A 12122-nucleotide genomic window follows, 5' to 3' on the forward strand; every position below is an offset into this window, starting at 1 on the left:
TTAGAAGGACGCCTGTATCTTTGTAGTGACTGTGTGTATTGATACACCATCCAAAGTGTAATTAACAACTTCACCATGCTCAAAGCAATATCCAATGTCTGCTTTTTATCTACCAATAGCTGCCCTTCTTTGTGAGGCATTGGAAAACCTCCCTAGTCTTTGTGTTTGAAATTCACTGCTCGACTGAGGGACTACAGATAATTGTATTTGTGGGGTATAGAGATGAGGTAGTCATAAAAAAAAATTATGTTAAGCACTATTATTTCATCCATGCAACTTATTGTGACTTGTTAAGCCCAGTTTTACTCCTGAACGTATTTAGGCTTTCCATAACAAAGGGGTTGAAAACGTATTGACTCAAGACATTTCAGCTTTTCATTACAAAGAATATCTAGTTAACAGAAGAAAAGAAAGAGAAAATGAGGACAGAAGAAAAAGGATATCAAAGTGAAACAGTTCTCTAAAGACACAGGAGACAATAATACAAGAAACAACACTTCTGTAGCTTGTCAACTATGTGTCTGTCTATCCCTGTTCTCTCCTCTCTGCACAGGCCATACAAACGCTTCACACCGCGTGGCCGCTGCCACTCCAACCTGGTGGTCCCAGCGCGCACGACCCACGTGGAGTTCCAGGTCTCCGGCAGCCTCTGGAACTGCCGGTCTGCAGCCAACAAGGCTGAGTTCATCTCAGCCTATGCTACCCTCCAGTCCCTAGACTTCCTGGCGCTGACGGAAACATGGATTACCACAGATAACACTGCTACTCCTACTGCTCTCTCTTCGTCTGCCCACGTGTTCTCGCATACCCCTAGAGCATCGAGCCAGCGGGGTGGTGGCACTGGAATCCTCATCTCTCCCAAGTGGACATTCTCTCTTTCTCCCCTGACCCATCTGTCTATCTCCTCATTTGAATTCCATGCTGTCACAGTTACCAGCCCTTTCAAGCTTAACATCCTTATCATTTATCGCCCTCCAGGTTCCCTTGGAGAGTTCATCAATGAGCTTGACGCCTTGATAAGTTCCTTTCCTGAGGATGGCTCACCTCTCACAGTTCTGGGTGACTTTAACCTCCCCACGTCTACCTTTGACTCATTCCTCTCTGCCTCCTTCTTTCCACTCCTCTCCTCTTTTGACCTCACCCTCTCACCTTCCCCCCCTACTCACAAGGCAGGCAATACGCTTGACCTCATCTTTACTAGATGCTGTTCTTCCACTAATCTCATTGCAACTCCCCTCCAAATCTCCGACCACTACCTTGTATCCTTTTCCCTCTTGCTCTCATCCAACACTTCTCACTCTGCCCCTACTCGGATGGTATTGCGCCGTCCCAACCTTCGCTCTCTCTCTCCCGCTACTCTCTCCTCTTCCATCCTATCATCTCTTCCCTCTGCTCAAACCTTCTCCAACCTATCTCCTGATTCTGCCTCCTCAACCCTCCTCTCCTCCCTTTCTGCATCCTTTGATTTTCTCTGTCCCCTATCCTCCAGGCCGGCTCGGTCCTCCCCTCCTGCTCCGTGGCTCGACGACTCACTACGAGCTCACAGAACAGGGCTCCGGGCAGCCGAGCGGAAATGGAGGAAAACTCGCCTCCCTGCGGACCTGGCATCCTTTCACTCACTCCTCTCTACATTCTCCTCTTCTGTCTCTGCTGCTAAAGCCACTTTCTACCACTCTAAATTCCAAGCATCTGCCTCTAACCCTAGGAAGCTCTTTGCTACCTTCTTCTCCCTCCTGAATCCTCCTCCCCCTCCCCCTCCCTCCTCCCTCGCTGCGGATGACTTCGTCAACCATTTTGAAAAGAAGGTTGACGATATCCGATCCTCGTTTGCTAAGTCAAACGACACCGCTGGTCCTGCTCACACTGCCCTACCCTGTGCTTTGACCTCTTTCTCCCCTCTCTCTCCAGATGAAATCTCGCGTCTTGTGACGGCCGGCCGCCCAACAACCTGCCCACTTGACCCTATCCCCTCCTCTCTTCTCCAGACCATTTCCGGAGACCTTCTCCCCTTCCTCACCTCGCTCATCAACTCATCCTTGACCGCTGGCTACGTCCCTTCCGTCTTCAAGAGAGCGAGAGTTGCACCCCTTCTGAAAAAACCTACACTCGATCCCTCCGATGTCAACAACTACAGACCAGTATCCCTTCTTTCTTTTCTCTCCAAAACTCTTGAACGTGCCGTCCTTGGCCAGCTCTCCTGCTATCTCTCTCAGAATGACCTTCTTGATCCTAATCAGTCAGGTTTCAAGACTGGGCATTCAACTGAGACTGCTCTTCTCTGTGTCACGGAGGCTCTCCGCACTGCTAAAGCTAACTCTCTCTCCTCTGCTCTCATACTTCTAGACCTATCTGCTGCCTTTGATACTGTGAACCATCAGATCCTCCTCTCCACCCTCTCCGAGTTGGGCATCTCCGGCGCGGCCCACGCTTGGATTGCGTCCTACCTGACAGGTCGCTCCTACCAGGTGGCGTGGCGAGAATCTGTCTCCGCACCATGCGCTCTCACCACTGGTGTCCCCCAGGGCTCTGTTCTAGGCCCTCTCCTATTCTCGCTATACACCAAGTCACTTGGCTCTGTCATATCCTCACATGGTCTCTCCTATCATTGCTATGCAGACGACACACAATTAATCTTCTCCTTTCCCCCTTCTGATAACCAGGCGGCGAATCGCATCTCTGCATGTCTGTCAGACATATCAGTGTGGATGACGGATCACCAGCTCAAGCTGAACCTCGGCAAGACGGAGCTGCTCTTCCTCCCGGGGAAGGACTGCCCGTTCCATGATCTCGCCATCACGGTTGACAACTCCCTTGTGTCCTCCTCCCAGAGTGCTAAGAACCTTGGCGTGATCCTGGACAACACCCTGTCGTTCTCCACTAACATCAAGGCGGTGACCCGATCCTGTAGGTTCATGCTCCACAACATTCGCAGAGTACGACCCTGCCTCACACAGGAAGCGGCGCAGGTCCTAATCCAGGCACTTGTCATCTCCCGTCTGGATTACTGCAACTCGCTGTTGGCTGGGCTCCCTGCCTGTGCCATTAAACCCCTACAACTCATCCAGAACGCCGCAGCCCGTCTGGTGTTCAACCTTCCCAAGTTCTCTCACGTCACCCCGCTCCTCCGCTCTCTCCACTGGCTTCCAGTTGAAGCTCGCATCCGCTACAAGACCATGGTGATTGCCTACGGAGCTGTGAAGGGAACGGCACCTCCATACCTTCAGGCTCTGATCAGGCCCTACACCCAAACAAGGGCACTGCGTTCATCCACCACTGGCCTGCTGGCCCCCCTACCTCTGAGGAAGCACAGTTCCCGCTCAGCCCAGTCAAAACTGTTCGCTGCTCTGGCACCCCAATGGTGGAACAAGCTCCCTCACGACGCCAGGACAGCGGAGTCAATCACCACCTTCCGGAGACACCTGAAACCCCACCTCTTTAAGGAATACCTAGGATAGGATAAAGTAATCCTTCTAACCCCCCCCCCTTAAAATATTTAGATGCACTATTGTAAAGTGGTTGTTCCACTGGATATCATAAGGTGAATGCACCATTTTGTAAGTCGCTCTGGATAAGAGCGTCTGCTAAATGACTTAAATGTAAATGTAATGTAAATGTAATTTCATGAAGGCACTGTATGTGGTGGAAGAAGAGGTGCGTGAAGAGGTCAGTTTACAGCGCTTTGAGCATCTCTCACAAACATCCCATTTTAATCTCATGACTAAATTAAAGGAGAGCTGAAAGCAGAACAGAAGCTTTCTCAGTGACCTGTTTGAACCTATGTTGAGCTGTTCACTCTGGAAACCTCTGGAAGTGGAGGCCTCCCTCTTTAGAGAAGGAACAATGATGTCAAAGATTAAAAAATGTTTTGCTGTAAAATTCTCAATATTACATGAGTGCCCCATTTTCTCACTCTGATAAGCTGAGTTAGTGTCTCGCTCTCTGAATCCTGTGAAATGGAGAAGACTTATTCTGCAAAACTCGACATCTCCGGTGAATAATTCAGCGTCAGTGGGAGCTGAGAGACACTCTGTGTCGCCTGTGTTCTGCTGTCTTCTGAGAGGGAACAACTTGTTTGGGGGAACGCGAGGAGACAGCACCCCCCTCACTTCCACCTTTGTTGTCTCAGTTCAGCGACAGATCAGGCTCCACTGATATACGCTGTGCCACTGAGCTCTCCTTCTCACACCATCCATCCAGTAGGGACTCTGAGTGAAAAGAAAGAGGCAAATTTAGATAACACCACTTTAAGACAGGATGCAGCAGGTAGCCTAGCGGTTAGAGTGTTGGGCCAGTAACCGAAAGGTCACTAGTTCGAATACCTGAGTCGACAAGGTGAAATATCTGTCGATGCGCCCTTGAGCAAGGCACTTAACCCCTAATTGTTCCAGGGTTGCTGTTGATAATGGCAGACCCTGGCCTTGACCCCACTCTCCAAGGGTCTCAGGGAGAGTGTGATATGCAAAAAACACATTCCCAATTCACACGTGTGAAAAAGGACAAATATAAGCACCCATAATGTTTTGCAATATTGTGTTGAGTTTGAGACAGTGTAGGCTGTTACTGTGTTTGCCCCTCAGGTATGGCCGTGTTGAGTTTGAGCATTCAGCACTTCCTGGGCGGCCTCATCACAACGCTCACCTTCACAACCATGATGCACTGCACACAGAGAGCGGAGGAGAGTGTACAGGTCAGAGTCACCCTCTACACACCTGTCAACCTAGAACATTGTTTCCCATGGCAAAGTCAGGTCATTTATGTGAGAATCATGTATTAAAGACAGACAACTGAATTATTTTCAGTGATATTAAATAATCACATACAGTTTAAGTCGGAAATTTACATACACTTAGGTAGGAGTCATTAAAACTTGTTTTTCAACCACTCCACAAATTTCTTGTTAACAAACTATAGTTTTGCCAAGTCGGTTAGAACATCTACTTTGTGCATGACACAAGTAATTTTTCCAACAATTGTTTACAGACAGATTATTTCACTTATAATTCACTGTATCACAATTCCAGTGGGTCAGAAGTTTACATTCACTAGTTGACTGTGCCTTTAAACAGCTTGGAAAATTCCAGAAAATTATGTTATGGCTTTAGAAGCTTCTGATAGGCAAATTGACATAATTGGAGGTGTACCTGTGGATGTATTTCAAGACCTACCTTCAAACTCAGTGCCTCTTTGCTTGACATCATGGGAAAATCAAAAGAAATCAGCCAAGACCTCAGAAAAAAATTGGAGACTTCCACAAGTCTGGTCCAAGCGCCTGAAGGTACCACATTCATCTGTACAAACAATAGTATGCAAGTATAAACACCATGGGACCACGCAGCCGTCATACCGCTCAGGAAGGAGACACGTTCTGTCTCCTAGAGATGAACGTACTTTGGTGCGAAAAGTTCAAATCATTCCCAGAACAACAGCAAAGAACCTTGTGAAGATGCTGGAGGAAACAAGTACAAAAGTATTTTTTCCACAGTAAAAGGAGTCCTATATCGACATAACCTGAGAGGCCGCTCAGCAAGGAAGAAGCCACTGCTCCAAAACTGCCATAAAAAAGCCAGACTACGGTTTGCAACTGCACATCGGGACAAAGATCATACTTTTTGGAGAAATGTTCTCTGGTCTGATGAAACAAAAATAGAACTGTTTGGCCATAATGACCATCGTTATGTTTGGAGGAAAAAGGGCGAGTCTTGCAAGCCGAAGAACACCATTCCAACCGTGAAGAACAGGGGTGGCAGCATCATGTTGTGGGGGTGCTTTGCTGCAGGAGGGACTGGTCCACTTCACAAAATAGATGGCATCATGAGGAACGAAAATTATGTGGATATATTGAAGCAACATCTCAAGACATCAGTCAGGAAGTTAATGCTTGGTCGCAAATGGGTCTTCCAAATGGACAATGACCCCAAGCATACTTCCAAAGTTGTGGCAAAATGGCTTAACCTCTCTAGGGTAGGTGGCACCAAATCGTCCCACCTGCGTAACAGCCAGTGTAATCCCGTGGCGCGTTATTCAAAAATGCAAAAACTTCAATTTTTCAAACATATGACTATTTTACACCATTTTACAGACAAGACTCTCGTTCATCTAACCACACTGTCCGATTTCAAAAAGGCTTTACAACGAAAGCAAAACATTAGATTATGTCAGCAGAGTACCCAGCCAGAAATAATCAGACACCCATTTTTCAAGCTAGCATATAATGTCACATAAACCCAAACCACAGCTAAATGCAGCACTAACCTTTGATGATCTTCATCAGATGACACGCCTAGGACATTATGTTATACAATACATGCATGTTTTGTTCAATCAAGTTCATATTTATATCAAAAAACAGCTTTTTACATTAGCATGTGACTAGCATTCCCACCGAACACTGCCGGTGAATTTACTAAATTACTCACGATAAACGTTCACAAAAAGCATAACAATTATTTTAAGAATTATAGATACAGAACTCCTCTATGCACTCGATATGTCCAATTTTAAAATAGCTTTTCAGTGAAAGCACATTTTGCAATATGCTCAGTAGATAGCCCGGCATCACAGGGCTAGCTATTTAGACACCCAGCAAGTTTAGCACTCACCAAAGTCAGATTTACTATAAGAAAAATGTTATTACCTTTGCTGTCTTCGTCAGAATGCACTCCCAGGACTTCTACTTCAATAACAAATGTTGGTTTGGTTCAAAATAATCCGTAGTTATATCCAAACAGCGGCGTTTTGTTCGTGCGTTCAAGACACTATCCGAAAGGGTAAATAAGGGTGACGAGCATGGCGGAATTCGTGACAAAAAAATTCTAAATATTCCATTACCGTACTTCGAAGCATGTCAACCGCTGTTTAAAATCAATTTTTATGCCATTTTTCTCATAAAAAAGCGATAATATTCCGACCGGGAATCTGCGTTTAGGTAAACAGACGAAAGAAAATAAAGCATTCGGTCGACTCGGGCACGCGCCTAAGCCCATAGTACTCTGATCGGCCACTTGCCAAAAGCGATAATGTGTTTCAGCCAGAGGCTGCCTCGATATCGTTCAGCTTGTTCCCGGGCTCTGAGAGCCTATGGGAGCCGTAGGAAGTGTCACGTTAGAGCAAAGATCCTCAGTCTTCAATAAAAAGAGCCAAGATGAAACACAACTTGTCAGACAGGCCACTTCCTGCATGGAATCTTCTCAGGTTTTGGCCTGCCATTTGAGTTCTGTTATACTCACAGGCACCATTCAAACAGTTTTAGAAACGTTAGGGTGTTTTCTATCCAAAGCCAATAATTATATGCATATTCTAGTTACTGGGCAGGAGTAGTAACCAGATTAAATCGGGTACGTTTTTTATCCGGCCGTGTCAATACTGCCCCCTAGCCCTAACAGGTTAAGGACAACAAAGTCAAAGTATTGGAGTGGCCATCACAAAGCCCTGACCTCAATCCTATAGAAAATGTGTGGACAGAACTGAAAAAGCATGTGCGAGCAAGGAGGCCTACAAACCTGACTCCGTTACACCAGCTCAGGAGGAAGGAGGAATAGGAGGAATGGACCAAAATTCACCCAACTTATTGTGGGAAGCTTGTGGAAGGCTACCCAAAACGTTTGACCCAAGTTAAAGAATTTAAAAGCAATGCTACCAAATACTAATTGAGTGTATGCAAACTTCTGACCCACTGGGAATGTGATGAAAGAAATAAAAGCTGAAATAAATAATTCTCTCTACTATTATTCTGACATTTCACATTCTTAAAATAAATTGGTGATCCTAAATGACCTAAGACAGGGACTTTTTACTAGGATTAAATGTCAGGAATTGTGACAAACTGAGTTTAAATGTATTTGGCTAAGGTGTATGTTAACTTCCGACTTCAACTGTATATCCCTTGATTTTGGTGAATGTGACTGAGGTAAGTACAAATGTCTAACATCATCAGTACATTGGGGCGGCAGGTAGCCTAGTGGTTAGGGCATTGGACTAGTAACCGAAAGGTTGCAAAATCAAATCCCCGAGCTGACAAGGTAAAAATCAGTCGTTCTACCCCTGAACAAGGCAGTTAACCGACTGTTCCTAGGCCGTCACTGAAAATAAGAATTTGTTCTTAACTGACGTGCCTAGTTAAATAAAGATAAAATTATCTTAACCAAAAAACTGAACTCCATTGGTTACATTTCTGTCGTCAACGGACAATTATGTTCAACTTCCAATCATGTTTTAAAAGGTAAAGTAATTCTCTGAGATGTGTCAGAAATCAAGTGATATTTATCATGGGGATGCATTTGCTCAATTGTTAACATTTTTGCCCCAATCTTTGAGGGTATACACACATTTATGGAGTGAGGTTCTCATCCTTTTACCTCCACTTGGAGGAGATGATTTTTATATAAGAAGCCAAATTCTCTGAAACCCGGCGGCCTCTGGAATGGTCTCTTATGTTAGCGAGCAAAACGGAAACTCCTGTATCCTACGATGTCAACAGGCAGGACAGGTAGCCCTCCTCACAGCAACAACACCCACCCTTCAGCTGGGACTAACAAGGCCATTTTCTTCTCCTAGCTAACTCTCTCTCCCCTTTTACATATCTATATTTCCCTCTCTCTCCCCCACTTATTTGACATAACTTATTTTGTCCTGTTTAAACTGGGCCATCGCTGCCTGGAGGTGTTCTGTTCGCAGCCTCTCAATCGTCACTCAATCAATTCTGAAGGGGACGAGTTACCACAGTTCTACCAAGGAGTCGTTGACTAGGAAAACTACGCCAAGGAGGATACAAGGCTGTATCTGGGCAATTAAGGAAGGAAAACGTAATGAAACAAAGCTAATAACCTCTGGGGTTAATTTGAAATGTTCTCATGACAGTGACACATATAGCTACCTTTTTAAGGTCATATCCAGTGACAGAAAGCTGATACCGTGAGTGCTTGTCGATGGCCCAGGAGAGAGAATCGTAATCTCTTAAGCAAGTTAGTTAGCCCAAATAAAAGCACTTCACCTAACTGGGGTCTACAGGCACTTCAACTGTGTGAACCTGGCTCAAACCAGCACTTTTCTCAATACTGAGACCCAGCAAAGATGCCTGGGTAATGTCTCCTTTACAGTTTGCTCGTTTCGTCGCCAGTGACATTTGTCCGAGTCAGGTAACTGGCTAAATTACAATTAGCCACACAGGAGCTATGTTACATGGCGTCAAGGCACAACTAAGGAAGACCTTGTCGCCTTTTCACCGCCCCAAAGTTCTAATGATCTAAGTCATCTGCTCACCATGATCACTCCCTCCCCTTATTGATTAAGATCCATCTCACTTTGATCATGTGGATTTAGGGATAACCAGAACTGTACTAAATAACTATGCATGCCACAGCGGATGTCTTAGTGGTTTCTGCTGAAATAAATTCATTCAGTTAAGAGGTTAGCATTTTACATTGTTTCATTTGTAGAGTCTTTATGTCATACACCTGAGTGTATGGAATAGGGTTGCCATTGTGTGAACATTTAGGTGTCAGTGGAGGGTGGAGACCCATGGAGATGCGTTGGCTATGTTGCCTTGTTGTGTTGCTGTGGGCCTGAGAGGTGGAGTCTGGGATGTTAGGTCATCTGTGTTGGTGTGGCCTCTAGGTCTTTCTCTCTCTGAGCTCACCCCTACCTAACCCTCTCCTCTTCTCTCTACAGGCCACCCACTACAGTTTCCTGTCCACTCTGGAGGTGATGGGGAAGCTGATGTTCGGTGCCCTGGCAGGGGGCCTGGTGGACTGGGTGGGTTTCCCCACCGCCTTCCTCCTTTTCCTGGTCCTCTCTGCCGGAACAGCCCTCCACATCTGGAAGGCCACAGACACAGGGGCCCTCAGGGAACAGCCCAAGTGATCAGCTTTTTGTTCTAACCCTTACTAACACATCAGATCAAGCTACTCAAAGGGTCAGTTGAGTCGTTGAACAAGGTGTGTGAGTGTAGGGTTGGAACAAAAACCTCCACGCCCTATAGGTGTCCAGGACTAGGGATGGTGATCACTGAGATTGAGGAGGAGGAGGAAGGAGTGTGTTGCATGAGTGCGAAGCAAATTCTGTCCTACGTCGGCGTCCTAGAAAAACTCTGTATCTCACTTTTTTTAAACATAAATTGAAAGTTTCACAGAACATTCCACTCCATGTTCTGTGAAAGATTAATGAATCTAGTAGTAATATAAGTAATTCAAAAAGCCTTGTGAATTCCCATTAATATATGGCAACAACAACATTGTTTCAGATTCCTGAAAAGGGAACTTTTTTATACAAGATTTTTCCAGGACACTGATGGGTAGCTATATTGAGTTGGGGGATTGGATCAGTAGCATAAGGGATAGGGAGGACAATAAATGGGAAAGCTGTTAAGGGGCTGTTGGAGGACAAACAGTACCATCTGAGCCATTTTCATATTTGCCAAGGCTGCAGTAAAATTTAATCCAGCAGTTATACTTAGCCATTCATTAGCCAGCGATGAAGGTTATATATGTCATATCAGTTTCCTTTTTGAACTTGTTCTGTGGTGACATTTATGAATGAATCCCTACTACCTCTTATCAACACTGTAAGATACGCAGAAGAAGCTAGTGAGCAGTAAAGTACAACATTTACTAGCTAACGTGCAATTTTGATTAGAGGTAGCTAGCTTGAACCATTACTCTGCTAGCCTAGGTTAGTTGTTAGCGCAATTAGAGAACCAGGTCAGACTTTATTTATATAGTCCGGATTTTCATACTATCAACAAACTATCTGTTGATAAGCAACTGCTTGCTATGGTTACTGTTAGGTTTAGGGTTAGGGTTAGGGTACGGTCTAAGCTTAGGGTTATGATAACGGTTAAGGTTAGGGTTACAGCTAGGGTTAGTAGATAGTTAGTTGAAATGTTACTGATGGTCTATATCTGCAGATGGACTATCCAAATAAAGTATTACCGAGAACAGTACTGTAGCCTTACATTTTGTATGGTGGTTAGTTTTCCAAGATTGGCAACAAAAAAAATGAAAAAAATATAATGTACATTTTTATGAATTCTGGGGGAAAATTAAATTCATATGTCATTTTACATAGATGCTGGTTGTTTAACTACCTGCTGATATTGCTTGTTTGAGTTGTTAAATAATGTGTAAAGTTCTTAAGAATAACACACACCTTATCTAATCACAGCAGTTGAAGCAACTTAGATTGTGGTGCAGTTCATTCGACTGGTGAGAGGCGTCTACTGGCAAAAGGACTGAAATATTCAACCAATGCCGCACACTGATTGAATACCATCTGTCTTTTGTTTACCGTATCACACATTGTGATGGCTGAATTACAATATAACAGATAATCACAGGGACAAGTCAAAGGGATGACAGTTCACAGAGGTGGCATAGTGACACTTGGCCTAGGCAGTTTCAGATAGGGACAGCCATGGGGAGATAGAACCAGAGCAACCATGTTATGAACTGTCATGATCAGCAGGGTCACTTTGACCAATACAGCCAAGTCCACGCTAATGTAAAGCACCTGTTGCAAAGCACACCCCTGCCTCTGACACATGCTGAGAGATTGTCACAAAATAAAGCTGCTACCCAAATGTCATATCCTGTAATAATCCTCTACCTGAATGGACCTGTTTTTAATACTGTCACTTTGGCATCAGTCTAAAAAAGAATCATAGTAAACACCTGTACATTTGAAAGATAGAAGCATAAAGTTAATATATCATACCAGTTATATCCAGTGTGTGTGTGTGTGTGAGAGAGAGAAAAAGACAATTCCTATACCTCTCCCCTTGCTCCATGCAACACACCCGCCACATTCTAGCTACAGCATTGATATTTCTCAGAAACCACAGGTGGTATTGGCATTTTCAACACACATTGATCAGGTTTGGTTCTCTGTCGGGGAATCAAAACACAGGTGTTTGGAACAATGACTACATGAATGACCATTTAATCAATAGACCCATTTAAATTCTAACGTTACATCGAGCGATGATGTTGCTACATGTGCAGTGTTCAGTTTTCCTGCAGTACAGCACCGTTGAGTATTACATCGCCTAATTTGTCTGTTTCAAGTCAGTTGTAATCCGTGTATTTGCTACAGGTGTTATGTACCAGATTAGGGAAAACCCAACACTCCTC

At 44.7% G+C, this 12122-nt stretch overlaps 1 protein-coding gene across 1 annotated transcript in view; it reads left to right on the top strand.

The window, feature by feature from the left end:
- Nucleotides 1-11577, top strand: part of LOC106585704 (solute carrier family 33 member 2) — a 32896-nt gene extending 21319 nt beyond the window's left edge. The window contains exons 5-6 of the mRNA XM_014172221.3: nt 4578-4687; nt 9667-11577. Of these exons, the coding sequence (XP_014027696.1) occupies nt 4578-4687; nt 9667-9858 (302 nt within the window). The 3' untranslated portion in view covers nt 9859-11577. The remainder of the gene's footprint in view (nt 1-4577; nt 4688-9666) is intronic.
- The last annotated feature ends 545 nt before the right edge of the window (nt 11578-12122 follow it).

The sequence above is a fragment of the Salmo salar genome, chromosome 24 (genome assembly GCF_965601325.2).
Source record: "Salmo salar chromosome 24, fSalSal1, whole genome shotgun sequence".
Taxonomy (NCBI): domain Eukaryota; kingdom Metazoa; phylum Chordata; class Actinopteri; order Salmoniformes; family Salmonidae; genus Salmo; species Salmo salar.